This window comes from Apaloderma vittatum, unplaced genomic scaffold, assembly GCF_000703405.1.
Source record: "Apaloderma vittatum isolate BGI_N311 unplaced genomic scaffold, ASM70340v1 scaffold10768, whole genome shotgun sequence".
Classification (NCBI taxonomy): Eukaryota; Metazoa; Chordata; class Aves; order Trogoniformes; family Trogonidae; genus Apaloderma; species Apaloderma vittatum.
This window is the reverse complement of record NW_009732402.1, coordinates 9,474-30,567: the sequence shown is the minus strand read 5'-3', so window position 1 is coordinate 30,567 and position 21,094 is coordinate 9,474. Positions and strand designations below refer to the sequence as shown.

At 37.8% G+C, this 21,094-nt stretch overlaps 1 protein-coding gene across 1 annotated transcript; it reads right to left on the bottom strand.

Moving 5' to 3' along the window:
- Positions 1 to 7,483: 7,483 nt before the first annotated feature.
- LOC104278513 (rap guanine nucleotide exchange factor 4-like) lies at positions 7,484 to 19,716 on the bottom strand (the record flags this gene model as incomplete). The annotated part of the gene is made up of 4 exons (XM_009875515.1): positions 7,484 to 7,585; positions 9,970 to 10,116; positions 18,388 to 18,476; positions 19,574 to 19,716. Coding segments are annotated over 4 exons (481 nt in total), but the record flags the coding sequence as incomplete, so codon positions are not given.
- Between the last annotated feature and the right edge of the window lie 1,378 nt (positions 19,717 to 21,094).

Below are 21,094 nucleotides of genomic sequence, written 5' to 3'. Positions count from 1 at the left end.
CTGTAATTTAAACTGAACAAAGGTAAGTTTTGTTGAAAGATATTTAGTGTATAGACTTTTATTTGTGAGTTTCAGGGGTTTTTTAACTTCTTCATTTGAGATATAACTGAGAAATTATTTAATCAGAGTTCAGAGGAAATCATGTTAGTGGTCTTATGCAGTCAGGAATATCTGTGGCATAACCAGCCATTCACCAAAGGAAAAAAAAATTAAAATCCATGAACAGGTTGTTTCATAAATTCCCTTGAGATTTCAACATTTCAGAGGGCCTGCAGGCCCCTCAGGGCATGTTTCAGGCTTGATATTTTCACACTGCTGGTGAACAGATTTCTAGGAATTTTGTAGCTCACTGAATTAATGGAATTAGAGCAAAACCCACTAACCTTGAGAACTTAAGTGTAGGAGTTCCACCGCTCAGACTGAAACAAGGATTGATTTAAGTAAGCACATGGATTATTTGGGGTTTTAAAATCTCTTTCTCATAATCTGGGACTGGCCATGATCTGCATAGATGACAGGCAGTTCTTATTCTCTGCCACAGGAGAGACATTCCAGAGTCAGTTCATCAGTCATCTTTCATAGCTTCGTTTTATGGGTAACTTTGGGATGCCTAGAGTTGGTAAGGCTTTGAGACAGTTTACCTCGGTACGAGTATTGCATTATCCATTTTGTTAAGCACCCCTGAACTACCAAGACACAAAATCATTTGAGTGATTCCGAACTGCTGCCCTCACATCGCATCAGCTATGTCAGTGGATAGAAACCGTTAGAGAAAGGAAGAGGGTAAAGAGAATTTAAACCTACTGCCAAATGCCTCTGCTGCATATTACACAAGGAGACCTGGGTTGAAAACCCACGGTGCTCATTGACTTCAGTAAGGTTGGATTTCACCATGGATGAGAAGAGGGGAGGAACCAGTCTAAGGGAAAGGGCAAACATCAAACCTTGCAGCTCTGATTATGACCAGGAAAAGACATCTATCAGAACTGTACTATCTAAGACAAAGGCACTTTGTTTTTCAGCCCATTTGTTAATCCATTGTGTTAATCCACTTGACAAATTGATAATGTTTGAGGAGTAGCTTGCTTTGAGTTTTAAGGCGTGGAATGATCATTCAAGGAAATGCTTCCTTAAGGAAGGAGGAATTTACATTCTTCTAAATCAGACTTGTAGCTTTCATTTTGCTTGCTACAGGAACACTTCTACAATATATTTACGACATATTTTATAAACTAGATTCTCAGAATAAAAAATAACAATATAGCACATATTACAATAGCCCTGCTTTATGTTACTCCGCGTAAGATCTTCCACTGCCCCAGATCTTATTGTCAAAGATCTCTAATTTTTTTTTCATACCACCAGGTTTAAGCTAATGGATTTTTTAGATGTCAATGTTAAAACATATCCATTGATCTAATAAGTGGTATCACATTATTCACCTGACCCATTACTTAGTAAAAGCAGAAAGCACCCATTCAAACACGGCACGCAAGCATGCATTCTATAGAAATGCCTTGAAGGAACACACAACTATAATCCTTGCTGTAAAGCAACAAAAACTCACTGCTAGAAGGAAGCTTCTAAGGGCTTACTATCTTTCTCAAGAACTTGTAATGTACTGAACCAGTAATAATAGATTAATCTTTTGTGCAAGGAAAAAAAGCACAACTCATCTGAAAAGCAACCAAGGATTGAGATGATAACACTGACCAGAAGATCAGAAAGGGTCCATCTCCACAATAACCTCATGCATGTATGACCCCACAGCTGAGTTAAGGAACAGACGGTTTGTGTAAAATCCAAAATTGAGAAGTGTAAGCAAAGCCTTGTGCAGCTGATCACTTTGCTCTCTGTTCTAAAGCAAGAGAGGATACTGACAAGCACAGATGTGGTTAGAACCAAAGCTCCAGGCAAGCTGACAAGGCAAATACGAATTAAATGTAGTAAAACATATACAAACGATATACGCACTCACATATCTACAAACATAGAATTCTGTGTTGTGCACTTTTTCTCTCTGCAACAGATGAGAATGAGACACATTTAAAATGCATGCTGGGGAAAAAAGCCAGAAACTATTTTATAAGCTTCAAACCTTATGATTCTTCTGAAAGACATTTTTTATCCCTAATAAAAATGAAGTAATGAAAGACAAGAAGTTTGCTCCCTGAAATAAAATCTGTAGACTCCCGGTTGTGTTTTGCAATATATGTTTTTACCATTTAGCACATCATGCTTAGAGATACCACATTTAATAACACAATCTGCTGAGGATGAAAAGCCCTTTCTTTGCTAATAAAAAAGCTGGTTATAGAAAATGCAAGTTTTGCAGTAAAGCTTCAAAGAAAGATAACAGCCTCAAAAACATCTGCAGACTTTAAGTGTACACATTACAGTTTGTCAGATGTTCTGCTGTAATTTAAATATTTTAGGAATCAAAATAATTTCTTTTTTTTTGAAAATAGGATGAATTCATATTTTTCAATGTTACCTCTAAGCATGGTAAAATATGAGAAAACCAATAAAGGCATTACTTAACAGGAAGACTGACATGTTCACTGGATGTTTCTATTTCATTTTATTTGAGAAAGAACCTCAAATAAGTCAAGCTTTCTGCAATATAATTTAAGACTCTTTGAAGTGCTAATAAATATAAAAGCATTTACAAGGTCTGTAAATAGGAATGACTATTTTTGCACGGTGTCTGGTATAACAGGATTCCACAGGGGCTTCAAGCTGATGGGCATTACTACAGTGATAGAGAATTGCACCTCAGAGAAATGACATGCTAGTATGGTTTAAGAGACACCAGGCCTACAAAGCCTTATTCCACCTCTGCGTGGTGTTTGGTGACACAGTCACAAAAAGTTGCTGCTGAGATAGACTGAGAATCAACCAGGAGTCTGAGGTGCAAACTGATTGTACAACATACAAGAACGTGCACGAGGAAAGTTTGCTGCAGGGAGACATGAGGAAGTGCCAGGCCTTTCCAATTTTGCAATGTCTTCTGTCGCTTAAGGGGAGTCTCAAGTGTCTGTGCACAACACTTTAAAGCAAGGACAACAACAAAGAAAGGGAAACTTACAGAGTTAAAACTAAGCAGATCCCCTGAGCTTCCACAGAAATTGTGCCTCATTGATAATACTGAATATCACACATAATGGCATGCCAATTATCTGAAACAGAGTGGACAATTATTGATTATGACCTTTTCAGTCATAATTCCATTATTTAGCAAAGAACGCATCATAGCAAGAGTGTATCAAAAGACTCGTCAACTTCCATCAGTACATAAACATGCCAAGAGAAAAGCTGCATTACTGAAGTGAAAAATCTAGTTCCTAATTCTGCTAGTTCTAGTTCTTCTGCCAACAGCCAGGAATGTTACCTTAGGAGATACACTGTCACAAACAGTGCTCTCAAAATCTGCATCCAATTTTTAAAAATATTAAGTGATTAATGCACCTGAATGAAAGCACCAGACACTGCTATGCTGACAAACATGGGTTGTTCTAATGTAAGTCTGGCTACTGAGGACCGCATGCTGTTCCATACTTGTTTAAATCTGCTCTACCAGACAGAACATCACTCACTAAAATTAGCAATGTTTGTCAAAGCAAAACAAGAGAAAAAACTCACAAGGATGGTCAAAACCAATACAACAGCAGCCCTAAAGACCACACTCTGGTCCCACTTAGCTCCATGTGTATCCAAGCAATTGAACTGTATTCATTTGAAACAAGCTCAGTTTACACAAGCAAAACTGGGAGTACAAACTGGCACTTCTTCTTGGTATAATAACAGTTTGGGAATCTTTCCCTGACACTCACTTGCATGAAATATCAGTATTAACACAGAAGGTATGAAGGTGAGATGTTAGTTATTCCAAAGCTTTGCTCAAATCTCACCGATTCTGTGTTTACTGCCATAGTCTAAAGCTGGGGAGGAGGACTTGTTCTATTCCTCCTCCTTCCATGTGTTACTCTAGGAAGAAAAATCTGCTGGCCTATCATCACTTCATTTTTCAACGTCTCACACTAGCTCTGTTTCTTTGCATGCACATTTGAGTTTGTCATGAACTGAGGATTTGTAGACAGAATAAGGTAACAGATTCCACACAGTTGGATCCTTCCACGTCTTCCTTCTGTGTTGTATATTATATCTGATAACAGGATAATTCTTCCCTTTTCTGACAAGGTGGCTATTTGAGTGGCTGGTGCACACAGTATTCCAGCTGCACTGCAAACACAGGCTACTACAATTTGATCACCTTTATAGTTCTCAAATAAAACCCCACCAGAGAGACAGCAAAGTAGACCCTGAGCAGTCAATACAGAGTGTGACATGAAGCAAAGACTGCTGAGTGTCCCATGACCACCTTTTTATACTTCTGTGGGTCTCCAAGCACTTCACTATTTTAAATCACATGATCACTCATGCTGCAAAACTAAATATTCTGCATTTTATTAACTATACTTTTATATCTCCACTACTATTTTTGCCTAAGGGAAATCAGTAAATCAGAACAAAGACTTCTGCATTCGATTACTGGACAATAAAGTGGTGAAGTTGCATACCATAAACCAAGCTGATAGGTTAAGTGCTGGACATGAATCTGATTTTTTGTTTGATTTCTCCTTCCCAATATTTTATTTCCCAGATCAAATTTAATCTCTCACTTAAATGAACTGGAAAGAATTTCTGGTACGGAATATTCATTGGTGAAAAGGTACATTAGAAAGTACTGACATTTACATGAGATTCCTAATACTCCTTAAACATGTTGAAGTATTCAGGAGTCAGCCAGAGAAAGAAGAAAGAATATTCTCAAGTAACAATGTAACATGTAACTTCCAGCAGTCTAAGGCAAAGAAAAGGCTGCCTCTCTGAAATGCTGCAAAACAACCATACCAGATTTAGCAGCGTACTTTGATAAAAAAGTACCTAGAGCATGGCCAATTTGTGTAACACAAATGAAAATCCTTACATGTTTATTTTCATTAATGTATTTTTACAGTGCCTTCATAATTCCTACTGCCATAATCCTGACACATAAAATGAGGCATAAGATTACATTGTATCTCTATACAAGGGCTATGATTAGATATCCCTTAAAAAGACAAACTGATATTACAAACAAATGCACTGAGAACTGTGGTCTCAATTCAGATGAACTTAAGCTTTATTCAGCAATTTCACTGAACAATGCTACAATATTTAAGTCAGCATGCCATTTCTTATGCATATTTCTACATAGTATTCCACTGAAAGGTTATGTGGAATTTCTTCTGCTCTGGTAGAGGATACGTTTTTAAACTAGCTCATCAAAAACTAACACTCACAGTGTAAGACAGTAAGAAAGTTGCTTCTCCCAAAGCTCTAATTTCAGAGCAGTGAAATCTGCTGAGCGCTAGTGAATTATCATCGGATGGGCAAAAGCAGGAAGCAAGTTACGCTACTGTTTATCAGGCTACAAGATGCGTTAAGTGCTGCTGAATGTGAATAAAAAAGAATTAAAATATTCATTCTGACCTTATAGGGCCCAAGAGTCCCTCTCTCCAAAGTTACTGCATGATGAAGTAATAGCTGTTCTTCATTTATTCGAGATCAAACGTTTCTCAAGGCATGTTCAGTAAGTTCTAACATAATCTTATTCCACACAAAAGGAAATTGGTTATTTGTGTGTTATCCAAGGAAGGCTGAGTAATCCACTGTGGTAGGAAAGACCTCTAAAAATAAGTCACCTCTCAGCAGATTCACTCCCTTCCTGTCTGGGTTTGAATCAGTTTGCAACTGTACGAAAGGACAAAGCTTGAGGATGAACTACAGAAAACTTCTGTAATGATAACACTGCTCGAATACATTAATTTCACTCCTACTCTGTTTAAAAGAATCCAAATGTCAGGGACGGAGCAAGCCAGTGAAGCAACAGGATGTGAACAGAGCTCCTCGTGTGCAGCATTCTGCTTTCATGTTTATTTTTGGATCTATTTTCCTCTGTGCTTTGAAACAGTTTTTTGGGCAAGGTAAGTAGCACCGCACCCAAATGGTGATATTAAAAAGGGAAAGCAAGTTCCTATCAACATGAGAGTACCTCTTTCTACAAATTCATAGAGCACCTTGGAAGCCTACAGTGTCGTAACAGTGATGAGGAACTTTTTTTGGGGTTTTCTGTTAGTGCTCCTCAGAGATGAAGGCCAAGGACAATTGATGCCCAAACACAAGTCACCAGTGATTCCCACAGCCTCCCAGAGGGAATAGCGTTTGGCTGTGTGACAGCCTAACCAGAGGTGTCATCATCTCCAGTCTGCTATGGCAGCCATTGGCAGAAAACAAGTCTCCAAGGATGAGTAAGCTTAGAAGTTCAACAGATGTTTCCGAACAGGATGCTACTTCAACAAACACCGTCATCAGAGAAAAGACCAGGGCATTTTAACTGGGAATTGTTGTTATCAGAACAGTATCGGTAGTTTGGATTAGCATTCCCTGACTGTTAGAAATGGAGGTCATAGAAAGACTTTCTGTATTAAAGGGTTGATTTAATATGCAATTGTGTGTATTCTAGAAGGCACCTTATTGTATTTCTTTTAAATAATATAAAATCTTTTCTTCAAAGAGTATTTAAGCTTACAAAACTGACAGAAGAAAAAAAGTCCGTTTAGAAACAGCAATCTCTTTCTTCCAGGTATAGACACAATAGTAATTTTACTCAAATAAATTGATAGACTTTGTTATATATTGTGCCTTAAATATGTTAATATGCCACATCTGCTCTGTGAAACATTGTATAATACAACTGTTTCTTAGATCAATACAGCTAATATAGGAAAAGTTACTTTTTAATTTAAGCAGACCTCAGAAAAATCATCAGATTCATAATATCAAGTTAGAGAGATTTTGAAAACGCTTTCAAAACTCAGAAAGAATTAAAATAGATAGGTATCATATCTTTCTCTCTTTTAAAATCCTACTAGTAACAGGATTTACACTAAATGTTTCATAAGTAGTATAAATGGATCTTTATTTGTCTTTCAAAGAACTGCAGAGATTTGTGGTAAAAAAACATTTGTTGCAAACATGAACCTCATCATTAGGTTTCAGTTTTAACAATTTTTACTATAAAGGAAGATAGCTCATAACTCTTAGCCATATTATTTCAGATTAGTTGCACAGTAAATTAAAGTCTATACTAAATCAATGTATATTGGTTAATTTTCCAAATTTCATGGAGAAAAAAAAATAATCCTATGCAAAATTTACTTTTTGCACTTCTATTACTAACTACAAAAATCCTACATTCATAAAATCATTTTAAGAATTCCAACACTACAGTTTATTTACATTGTTTTTAAACTACAGTATTATACTATTTTGGAATTATTCAGCTTTTTTAATGGAGAAAGTACTTCCTTCTGGAATTAAATTCTCACTGTCCGAAGAGTTGAAATTTGTATTTGCTTGATTTTAGTTTCTTACATACTTTGACCATAATGACACTGACATTGTTGCCTTCTCCTATTTCTCCCATGGTACCACGGATAATAAATATCTGTGATCCATTCTTAACTTTGTGTGGGTTTTCCTCAAAAATAAATAAAAAACATTATCTAAATGGCACATCATTGTATCAATACCTGTTTCCTCATATGGGCTTTGTCACAGCAAAGATAAATCAATCTTAGGATAAGCATCCATAACATAACAAAAAGTTTCCCTGAATACAAGTATTTACTTTTCTTCAGATAACAATAACAGTAATAATAATAGCATTAGTAGTAGTAGTAATAATAATAGTAGTAATGCTAACAATAACCATAATATATACTGCTGCTATTGCTAGTATAATTTTGTATGTGGGGGAATTTTCTTAAATCATTTTCTGTGTGTTTTGAACATTCTTTGTTTCTCATACTTCAGCTGCAGTTTATGCAGGCTTTGGAATTAGTAGATTGCAAGGAAACAAATACCGCCTTGAAAAAAACAAACAACTTAATCCTATCTCAGACTAACCAGCAAAACTGTACTTCATGGTGTAATTTTCAACTTACGAAGAGCACAGGAATAGCCTCCTCGAAAGAAAGCACACCAAAACACACAAAAAGTTCACTGTAAATCTGCACAAAAGGCAAAGAAGCACCACAAAGGCAACTTGTGGTTTGTGACTGACACCTGCAGCATCTGTGACAGGCTCTACTGCACAATTTCATAAAATCTGCAATATACAACATGAGAGCTAAGGCTTCCTATGACAGTTCCCATCACCTTCAACACACGTGACTTTTTCAAAAGCATCTATCAAATAACTCACCAAAATCAACAAAACTGATAGAAACAACTATGTATTAGTGATTGAAGAGCAAATGACATTGCCTTTTTTGTTTTAAAACAACTTTAAATATGTTTTAATCTTCAAATTTTTTAGCAAGGGAATTTAACCTCCACTCCCCCGGCATTTCTGATAGGAAACCAACAGTCTCAGAACGCTTAACAAGAAGAACTGACTCTGCTTATACCAATTAAAAGTGAATTGAAAAAAAAGTTACTTGAGAAACTTACAATTGGACTAATTCTCCTCCATAGTGCTTGTAAAGCACTATCTACATTACAATTTTCTGACCGTTACCAAGTGTAGCATATGTTAAAACAGATGAGACAACTGGCATATTTAATCTTTTAATGCCAGGGCCTAAAACTATAGTGCAGCTCCTTTAGAGAAAAAAGCATCAACTACAGAAATATACTGCATCATGAATTTCTTCAAATTTGTTATGAGACTTTATGAGCATTTTATTTAGCTATAGACAGTGCAAAAAAAATACAAATTATGGCTATGCAATTCAAAGAATGAGATCTGATACTGTCAGTGCATTCAACAGCAAGCACGTTTCATTCACACGTCGGGTCTTGCAGGCTTTGGTCACGCTGCACCACTAACTATGCTCCAGACAACACAACTGCAGACAGGTGATATTGGTGCTGTTTTCTCAGTCAGTGGAGACAGTTGTGGATTTGATTTTCTTTTGAATACCCTTACTTTAGTACTGCTGTAGGACAATTATTTGGAGTACAGTACTGCTCCTTCTCAGGAAGGAGAAAGCCGAAAAAACCCTATATGACTGCACGTAAGAGAGAAACTGAACTGAAATGCTATAACCAGCATCTGTTCTTTTAATACAGTTAAGTGTCCTTGGATCTACAACTCCGGAAAACTGTCACACCATCTGACAGCTCCACACAACACCTACATTTGAACAGTCACCATTTTAAAACAAGTTGGCAGTACAAATGGCGATAGTGTAGGCCAGGTCAACAGCATGGCTTCCAGTTCCCCAAGCACTTTTCAAATCAATTGTCATGCTCACAAAAATGCTGATTGAAGTTCAGTAAATTAGCACATTAACACGTTAACGAAGTCTTCTCAGGACGGATGCCAAAGCACACACAGATTATAGAATGAAGAACCTTGGCAGTACCTTCTCCACAAAGAGAAGTTTTAAGGGAATTCACATGTTATCAGTAATTGAATTTTTAAGTTACTTTGATCCATCTGCAAATTCTAAACCCCCTTACAGATGGTGGTGAGATAGGAGTAAAGGAGACTAATTTAACGTATCAGAGCATACTTTCTATAAGGAGAGTCTGTCCTTAATAGGACAGACTCTCCTCAGAAATGCTGGCAGTCAAAGCAAGTTTAAGGCTAAGAAATCAACACCTGCAGTACACAAATAATTTCAAAAGGAATCTTACCTAAATTATTTAATTAGAAGCTGCCCACAAGAAAGAAATACAGGAGTATGTAATCATGCAGAATATGAAGCACTAAAAAGCAGAAAAAATACTTTCCTTTTTGTCTAAATCAATTCAAAAGAATTATTACTTTGCTTATGGTATAAAAGCGCTCATTAAAAACACTTTAAAAGTTCAATCATTTTTTTCTGCATAAACTGAAAATAAATCTGAATTTACCTCCCAAAGTGCTTTAAAGTCCTTCTGCTCAATCCGAAGGAGCTCGCTATATTCTCTGGTAACGATGGTTGCATGGCGAGGAGTGTTATCCAGAATGGACTCTCCAAAAGCGGTTCCTATTCCCAGAGTGCATATTGTCACAGCATCCTTTGAATTGAAAATAAAAGGACAGATATTAAATATTCCAGGGTGTTTTAAGTCTTTATGCCACGTTGGGTAGTAGCAGTGCCTTAAGATTCTTCAGCAATTTACTTGAAAAGAAAATTAATTAAAAGTGCCAACAAAACCATCAACAGGCTGGGGAAGCCTCAGGGTGGAAGCATGCAGGAGTTCTGTTTTCTATGACCATGTGCTGAATCAGACACTTCTGGCTGCAAAGCAGAGAACACAAGAGTCACCTTCACCTTTAGAAGGAAGTTATGACCTCTGTTCATCTGCCACTAAAGACTGCAGTGATGATGAGATCCTTCAGAAATGTCAGAGGTGAACCGGAGGGTAACTAGCATCAGAAATGCCATCTTGGAATATAAATTTCTGCCCTATATAGGCTACCCTCATCACACAGAAAATTTGACTGTTATGTTTTCTCAGTAATCTTCTGTATTTATAATGCATTTCCTTATTGTACAAGGTCTGTGCGCAACGCAGTCATATAATCAACTCTTGGCCTTTCTGTAGAAAATGCCGGTAAATCTCTCCATTTTTAGTGGATGTCTGCCGATTCAGTACTACATAGACTAAAAAAAAAAAATGTATTCTTTTCACATCAGTCATGGATTTCAAGAAAACTATTAACAGTCGAAAACAACGTGGAATTGGGTATTCAGGATCGTCTCAAACATGCAGTAAAGTCCACTTCAAAAGAATCTATGTAAGCACATGCTATTCATGTGATGGAAAGATGTCTAAATCAATCCCACTTGGCAAGGATCTCCTCTGTAATAGCTCCCATCTAAATTATGAACTACTGCAGACAAAAAGTTAGAGTAACCAAAACTAAATAACTTACTGAATTGAGATCTTTAGACATGTTCTATTTTGGGCTTACAAGTTACTATGCTCCTGAGCACAGGCTTGTAGCTGAACACTTACATATGTCTAAGTCGGGCCTTAACTGACTGTCTCTTGAGTAATTAGAAAAAAAAAGCAATGGCATTAAAAATTTAAACTCATGCAACCTGCACTTTATTAAGGAAATCATATAGGCATACAGATAAATACACACAAACATATTAAACCACAATTTTGCTTGACATAAGATTAAAAATGCAGTTTAATTCTAAAATGTAGGACTCATAAAATATCTACAAAAATAAAAGCAGACGATTTTGTCATCCCATCCACTACATCCTTGTGGCTGACAATCCAGGAGATATGTCTGAGCATATTTCAGCATCAGTTTCTGTGTTTAAAATTGCATTTTTCTCCCGTCTCACATCTAGTAAGTGCTAACACGCAAATGTTTTTAAGATGAAGCTAGTAGTTTTATAATTGCATTACAAAGACAAATGCCCATAATAGTCCAGTTCACCGAACCATAGCAAAGTGTTTTGCAAAGATTCTACTGTATGAAATCATGTGTTCAGGAAAAAAAATTCATTTATGCCTCAGAAGAGATCCAGGAAGAATTTACCAACAGTCAGAAAGGAGTTTTCAAGGAAGGCAAATATGAATGGGCACTGTTTTTAAAGAAAGAGTATTTGGGAATGAGCACCTAGGCACCTAAATGGAAGTCCCTACAACCAGCCTGAAAGACACTGAAGCTCTGCCTTAAGATGTTTACTTTTCACAGCTGAAACACTACATCCATGCTACTATAGTCACAACTGCACTAAAAAGAGCTAGAAAGAAAACATGCCTACTGCCCACACAAAGTTTGATTTCCAAGTCTCCAATACATTATTCTCAACTTCATTTGGAAAGTTCAGATAAAAGATGTTTTTAAGGCAGAATGACCAAATAGCCTGGCAGAAAAAGAAACTTTTCCATTAAGTGAATCATAAGCAATATTTACATCTTCCAACTTCTTCCTCACTCCCTTCCCTGCCTCCAGAAAAATAAACACCTTTGAAGCGCTTCATCTTCTTCTTATTTTTTTAAACCCCTGAAGAATATATCTTTAAACACAGAAGAGAGAGGAGAAAGGGTGTTGGTTAAGGAACCACCTTCTAAGATGACTTGTGATGAGGCAGCTGTTCAGCCTGAGATATAAATTACCATTGTGGGGTGTTAAGTCAAAGTGCTGGAATGGTCCTAGCTACGTTCATTAAAGAAAAGTCCAGGCTTCTATCATGTGGAAGTTCTTTCAGGTTTTTTTTCTCCAGCCATCATGCTCTCCACAAAGATGCAGTTTCACAGCCAGCTAGGGAGCAAGCCCATCTGTCTTCTTCAAGACTTCAGAGCCCCGTTTTCTCTCTCTGCCCCTTGTTTATATATCTCCAGCCTCCTGGGGAACCAGGTGTGCATTTCCTATTATGCCTGTTAACCTTACACTCAAAAATCTCCTGCTGTTCAGTGGAGACTTCAGGAGGATTGCTGGCAGCTCAAAACTCAGTTTGCTGTTCCCCGCTGCAATCCCAGAAGCAGCAGGGGGTTCTAGCTGCTGGTAACCAGCTAAAATTCACACAGATATTTAAAAGGTAGTATTAAAGACTTAAAAAGATGAGATTGTTTCCATTGCTATGTGTCCTTTGAACACACTATAAAATGGTAGCGCTCAAATCAGACGCTGTTTGTGTATTCAGCTTCATGACTCTCACTGCCAGGTGAGACACATGGAGTGAAAGAGTTGTTAAGCCTCCCCTTTCCCCATCAATCTAAAACATTATTGAATTTGTAAGACCATTCTATGGAATGGATGAGAATCAGAAACAAGGATGTACCTTATTCCCTCCCCCACCATCACAAGGCACATCCCTGCATGCTCCCCTCTGACTTGTGACATAGGTTCCTATTTGACATCCTGGCAAACAGAATTTTTGTACTATATGTAAATAAAACCATGGCATTTGAAACAGAGATCAAGAAAAGGGGACAAAAATTATGAATGTTAGGTTGAAAGGGATTGAGCATTTCCTTTGAATTTTAGTTTATTCAATATTGTGAGTTTATAAGGGAGCTGATGCAGCTAGTTCCTTTTATTTTCTATTTTGTCATTTTTCCACACCCTGTACCTCTATCTCATCTCTGCACCTGCATCCCTTCAGGACTCCATACCATCTCCATGTTTACTGGAGATCCGCAAAAGCCAGCATTTTGAAAAGCTTGCTTATTATTACTTGGATACAGTTCAGTTTGTCCTTAGAAAAATTTCCTTTTGTAACAGAGAAACCAAAGGATGCACATGAAAGTTAACTATCTGTTCTTTGAAGTTATTTTCCTGTTCCAGTGCCCTACTGGAGCAGGTTTCAGCGATTCACATAGGAAATCCTTAGCAAACCTCTTTTAACAGTAACACAGAAATACCTTCCCGTGCTAGAATTGCAGTTTGCCAACATATATGAGGCCATCCTCCTCATACAAGACAAGGGGGATTCCCTTACAGGAGGCATTATGACTCTAGAAAGACTGGGACCAACTTCTCCTCTAGTTCCTAATTAGAATATTTCCAGATCAAATTAACTGTACTGTAATAACACTCATTATCTCCCTACCTTTCTATCTGATTTTCTAGAAGCTACCTGCAATGTCTTGGACTTTTTCCTAGGTTACATGGCAGGCAGAAGTGAAACGATTTTTCTATATGAACTTTGACCAAGTGAAGTTCGAAATCAAAATTAATACAACCACAACACTGTGGAGCTCGGCATGGGTCAACACAACCTGCTTCTCAGCTGAGTACCTTAGTGCAGCCAACCTCTGTTTTACAATGGATAGAGCAGTTTTCATGCTCAAACTAAAAAAATTTAAACCTATCTCGGGCATATTTACACTACACCACACATTACTGTAGTAACTTATGCCACAATTTCACGTAAGTTATCTCCAAAGTACGTAATGGCTATTTAAATGCATACATAATGGTAGTTACATGCAGAAAGCAGTATTGCAAGGACTATCCTGTTTAAATTCCTTTCCTTGTTTCCACTTCACCTCATCACATATCTCCTTTGTCCTCAGCTGCAAACAGCCAGGAAATTCTTCCTTTTCTTACATGGACATCTGAACCTTCTTCTCCTCAGCAAGCACACTAAATTTATTTGACTTTTGATTCCCAGTTCTCTGCATATTGCTACAACTGATTGCTGTACCACCCAAGCACCCACAGCTCCTCCTCTAAAGTTTTTCTGAAAAAGGCTCATTGTTTTTAAAGTAATTGCCCTGTGTTCAGTTTGGCTTGTTCTTAAAACCTGGTCCATGCCAAAAAAAAAGGTCACTAAAACACAGGGAAGATAAACTTGCAACAGCCTCCAGTGCACACTATGATTCAGCTGGCAGACCACTGCAAAACTGCAGATCAAATTGCTATTTGGTCTTTGCCTTTCTCTTCATTTCTTCCTGTTTTATCACATCGAAATATAAATCTTAATCATCTGATGTAAAAGGCTCTGAATCTAATTCAGTAAAACACAGTGTGGCAGAATCTGACAAAGATGTCACACTGATGCTTTTGTTATAATGCATTTATTCCCAGCTTTATTCTGAGACATTTACAACAGACATCCTTCAGAATCTGTTCATTTTCAAAACAGAGTTCAAAAATTAAACATATACAAAGCAGTCAGCAGTATTTTTTAAGACAAAATCAAATTAGGAATATTTCTAAGAGGAACATTTAGTACTATACACCTCAGTTGTAACATTGGGTAGATAACAGTGCCAAATAAAATCTAAATTTAGAATCTGTTCATAACTGAGGGTAAATACTTCTTTCTGACAGATTCTAAACAGGCTGCATTTTCTGTTTATTTTCAAGGGGATTTACTATGTCTTTGTGTGAGTTTTAAGTACAATATTTATGAGGGTATTTGTTATAAACAAGTCAAGGAAAGACCAAAACAGGTCATTACACTTACCTCTGCAATTCATAGTGTGACATTTATCCTTACCTTAAAAAAGTCCTCTTCAGTCTCTTCTTAATTGTTGAATACTCAGAAAAGTAATAAATAATTTCTGCAGAAAGCAGACCAGCCACCACTCAGGATGTACTGGATAGGTAATTCTGTCAGATCTCCATATTGTAAAGTGTATTGTCCCATTTCAGTTGCAAACGAAATTACCGTTATGATAAGCAGCAGATAGAATATTTTACCAGTGGAACAGAACTAACAATAGCAGAGAAATCTGCTCTGGCCAAAGTCTTTAAACCAGATATATCATAAATATTTGAATACAATTTTCAAACTAGCCGTTTTAGTGTTAAATGTTGCCTGTACTCAGCTTGTTCTGTATTGTAACACTGCCCTCCTGTGACATTACCCAGTTTTGCAAGCAGTCAGAACACTGCAAACAAGTATGAAAGGGAGGCTTTATCCATGAGATCCTAAACATGTGTTTGTCTTTACATTTAAAAGAGTGCATGGAATGCTTCCTCTTATCATAATAGCAAATAATAAGTAACGTTAATATCTCTGTTTATATGAATTTTCAGCTTCGTCTTAACAAGCATTAGCAACATTTTCTGCGAAAAATCACAGGTGTCTGCATAAGTAAGCTAACGTGCAGCAAGCCTGTGTATGAATTAATACTGCACTAGCTACACTGAAGTCTCAATCCATTAGCGCATTTAGATATAATTTCTAGTGTAAGAAATGTAACTATGAGCCTCTGTAGGAGCCAAGGCCACTCAGACATTTTAGTAAGCAACACATACACAATAATGCACTCTTAATGGGAAAAAGCTACCACACGCTGAAGGTGGCTGCATAAAGAGTTAGCACACAGTAGTTACCACACATTTATTCCAAGGCTTGCTGAAAGTTAAGTTCCCAGGTAGACAAATAAATACCTAGTAAAAATGGTACTAATATATCTTTAATCAAGAGAATTGATTTTCCATATTTGCATTAACACTGTAGGTATCATCATATAATCACAGGATAACTCAGAACACTCAGAAGGTCATTTAGTACAATCTCCTGCTCAGCTTAAGTAGTAGAACATTATTAGTGGTGTCTTCAGACTTTTTAACCAATAGGAACCTAAATACAAAGTCGCCTTCTCTCTTCCTAGAAAAGATGGCACAGTCCTTCCGTACTTCTACATGAGACTACAAACTTCTAAACTTGTAAACTTGGGTAAACTTCTATATCTCTTCTGCCCTGCTGAAGTTTCTCACTAGCACTAGTACTATTTATGGTATAATAGTAACAGCGGAGCAATTACTCATTACTATGACTTTGCAAAGGAAGATTTGGCTCCTGTGTGCTGTTACCAGAAAATATGCTCCAGGGTAGGTTACAAGCATCCCTGGCCGTGCATTCCTAGCTGAGAGCACAACGCTGGTAACTGAGCCTGTCAGGGCTGCCCCACCTATGGAGCTCCACTGCACTTCCGCCATCGTCTGGGTTTGTAGTGAGCACAGTAGGCAGGGAGCACTGGCAAGTACTTCAAGACCAAGAACGACCAGCACCGTGCCAACAAGAAAGTACAGGCAAGACTGGAACAGGGTGCCCAGGAGCTAAAGGCAGGACAAAGGGCAGGACGTCAAGGATGGACAAGGAGGGACGTGGTACAAACACCAAGCTGGAGCAAAACCAGAGAAAATACTGGACTCAAATATTATTCAGGAGTCCCCAACCACCAATTTATCCAGCACCAGAACGGTAAATGAATAAGCTGCTGTCCTTTGGGCAGCGAGGCTGTATACTATGGCAACTAGGCAGTGGTAAGAATTCAGTTCATTGTTCCTGTAAGAAGGAAACGTCAGGTTAAGAACTTACTGCAGAATATAATTTCTAAAACTAGAACTATGTGAATTTAGTTCTGCAGTTTCCTGTTGACAGGAAAATGCAGTGATCCTGATCAATCAGAAAATAATGTTTACATTAGATTTCTTAAAAGGCTAGAATGTTCCATCCTCTATCTAAGGGAACAAATCAACACTCTAGACAGATTCTTAATTTAACTTCCACATCCAGAACACTTTTGCGGCTATATTTCTTTCTGATTCAGACAAGAGCACTAGACCTTAACAACAGCATAGTGCCATCTTTTGGCAAGCTCTGGAAAATATTTCTGATTGCTTTAGACCTGCACAGAAAAGCGTCACATAAGAGGCCAGTACTGTTCCAAATCGTGACAATACCAACGACAGCCAGGCCATGCTGAGAATTGCTCAAATTAGGTTAATTATACTCTCAATTAGTCTCTGCTTAGTACAGTGAAGAGGCTGCTAAAAATAATTATATGAAAGAAGTTCCTTTTGTATCTATCATTTTACTCCAAGAAATAGAAAGACCTAGTTGCTCACACTCTGTCTTGACTTGCATTCTGACCCAACTTCACTGGTGATGCTGTGGTCAGCGAAGTGAAAAATCCAGTTTCTGCCAGTCTGCTGTGAGCAAGAAACCTTCCCCAATCAGCCAAACTTTGGGCAAAGAATACACAAAGAACCTCTGCCCCCACGCATGCTATACTCAGTGAAGGTGGGAAAAAGGGGTAGTGTTATACTCCAGGGCCAGGGTAGCTATACCACTCACGCCAAGGCATGAGTCACATGTCAGAGGTACAACCCCATGCTGTGCTACGTGATGGGACAATCCCAGATGTCACACATGGGAGCAGGGAACTGGACATGACGCCTTCCTAGAAGACTCAGCTCACAGTAGGAAGTGCACGACTTGCCAGTACGACACTACACAACATGGACAGGAGACTCTCTCCAGGAGAAATATCTCATCCTTTTTTTTGTATTTGCTCTAAATTCCCAATTTTGTAAATCCAGGAGCGCCAAGATTCCGAGAAATTGCTTGCAATTTGGGAGGAGTTTTACTTGTTCTTTTATTTCTTACTGCTCCATAGGTATTACCTCCAGGCTTCTGGTCTAACATGGCAGCAATTCCAATACTCTTCCACAACTGTAATACTTTTCCATTCTTGCAGTGGAGGCTGCAGTACACTGTTATCAGCCTGCACTGTTGGTGGGTTTGGTCTGAACTTTCTCAACAATGACTGAATTAAAGTATTTCCAGGGAATGAATCAACTAGCTTAACTTCATATGGCACTATTTGAAAACACAGACGAATCCTATTTCATATTAAAATGTAGACCCCTCTACAGAGCATTACATTTCAGTTTTCTTGAAATCAATGGCATGATTTGCCTCTAGAGACAAACTGAGACTAAAGGAGACTCAAAGGAACATTCTTGTGATAAGACAAAATATCTGTACAATATGTCATTATCTACCTCAGCATATGTCATATCTTTTCTTTGTACTTCTGGCGTGGATGGTTTCAATGAAAAATCTATTTTACCTGGTGGTTGCTTGTATCGGAAACCTTCACATCCAGTGAGCCTGTCAGAACAGCATACCAGTTCGTCCCAATATCACCCTGACGAAATACTGGAAAGATGAAATATTGTAAATAAGAACTATTTCTTTAAGTTCAGCAACATTAACAAACATTTTCCCTCATATTACTGTACTACTGTAGATACTGATGGCACTATAGAATTTGCCATATCAGACTACTTACTTACTATTACAATAATATTTCCAATGACACTGGAAAGCACATACTTCAGTAAACTGCTCAATACACTACAGAAATAACGAAAGCACATAGAATTGCTTCACTCTTCTCCCAAGTTTGCTTCTCTTTTACTTCTATCACAGTTAATAAACAAAACAAACAAATAAACAAACATGTTCTGAAAAATGTCCCTTTGAAATTCAAAATTTTCCAATGCAGACATAGCTCCCACTGTGTCCGTCCACTCCTACTTCAGTAGGAGTTCTGGCTGAGAAGCAACTGCAGGACTTTGATGTTCAGGCATTCCAACTGTGTGATTACAGAGCACCAGAATTCCTATTACTCTATGCAAACCCTATTACTCTATGCCTAAAGCACACCAGATTTACCTGAGGGGTACATGAGACTCTAGTAAAAACCACAGGTCCCCTGGTACAGCCCTGGAAGCTCAAACATTCCCATCACAGGACCACCACTTATTTCCATCTCAGCTTCAAAGTCCAAGCACAGTTGTCCACTTTCATTCGGCACATGGGCTGCCAGGGCAGGCACAGAGCTGTTGCACCCCAAAGCAGTACCCAGCTCTGTAAATGTCTGGTGTTATCAAGAGTGACTGCAAACCACACGCTATTTGTGATGTGCCTCACAAAGCACCTATGAAAGAGATCAACAACAGATTTACAGGGGAAGAATGAGGCTTAAAAGCAATGACTTGCTTCTAATCTTTCAACAAAACAGTGGCAGAGTCCTAAATCCAGCAATGTGTGCCTTGTTACCATAGATTCACTACACGTTGTATTTGAAGAGCAAGCAGCACTTTAGTCCTGCCTTTCTCTGTGACTATGGCTGTAAACATTTTTATGGCCACTCCACTGACTGCACTCTCTCATCAATCTCCTAGAGACAATCCCAGCCTAACCACAAATTTTATCTACATAAAACGGATCATCATATGAAGCTCTCTTACATGTGATTCCTTTTTCCAGATTTTCATAATATCCACAGAGACATATCTGCTGGAGAAGATTTGGATGAAATTTCTCAAAAGCTTTCACTTCTTTCAGGCGTGTGAATATTATATCTACATCTTCACTGGAACGTTCCAAAGGTCTGCAGGAAAACAAAGGACAAAGTTCTCAAAGCCTTTATCAGAGAAACATCCCCATCTGCATGCACCAAAGTTACAAACAGTTGCACTAAACATGACGCTACAATACAAACCAATTAAAATGCATTTCACAGGTACATAATGAAACCCTTCCAAAACATCCCAACAGCCGTCCGTCATCAACTTGAGCAGGATTATTACAATTTCAACACAGACAGTGTCTAGAAGCCCTGTTTAGCACCAAAGTGCTCCTGTAGTAATTACTGTAAAAGTACATATGATGACACAATCCATACTTGAAAGCGCTCAGAAGAACATATAGTTTTAAGTTTGTAAGGGAATACTAATAAACAGACATCAAACACACAGGAGGTCTGTGGAATCAGTGCCCAAAATAGAAGTTCTCTATCTGCCTAAAAGAAAAGCTTTAGATATCAGCAGTTAACTGCCATATCCACATCTCCCTTCCGCATTTTACTGGGTACAAACTAACCTGAGTGTTCTGTTTTCTCTTCTCAATTGCTAGCAAGGAAGTCTCTCTTACACAGTTTCTCTCTCTTTATGTTAGACAAATTAAATAGGCAAGCAGGAGTCTTAACTCTTCATCGGTGAGGGTAGAGTTTTAATCCAAATGTTTAAAATATTTAAAAACTTTGACAGTAACACCTTCAAAAAAAACAAGATTTCAAGAAAAATAAGATTGTACAACTCCCTCCAACAAAGTAGTATGCAGACCAGCAGTTCAGTAGGTTCAGAAATTTACTACATATTTATGAAACCAAAGTGAATTAGCTCTGTAACATGTTTTAAATGTGATTATCAAATGTTATGAATCAGCAGGTAAGCCATGCACTAGCTGACTGCATTAGAAAGAGTCTTTTATAAAAGAGATTAAATGCCTACCACTATGCACAGAAAGAAAGACGGAACGTTTCTAGGAGATCATGTTGAATCAGATGCAGAAACCACTTATGTATAAAGGGGTACCAGAACGATAGACAACTGTCAGTGATCATTAGACCTATCACTCACTCAAATGCTGCCAGTTAATTTTACTGACAAAAATTTTCTTCCAGCCAGTGGATGAGCTTCTAAATGAACAGAAGTCAGATAGCTTACAAAGAACAAAGACTAATTTCACAATACACATCTTTAATCTTACTGTTACACCCACAGTGTAACCACACCTTCCAAAGGATTTTTTTATTTTTAGACTCCTCTTTCAAATCAAACACTTAAGGGATCCAAATCTTTGTCTCGGGAAAGAAGCCCAGACCCTACTCACACTGAATCTCTGTCTCTCATCTTTCTTATTAAATTAAGTCTAGGAGGGATTAAAGCTTTATCCTCATTTATACTCCAACTTACCCTTACTAACTA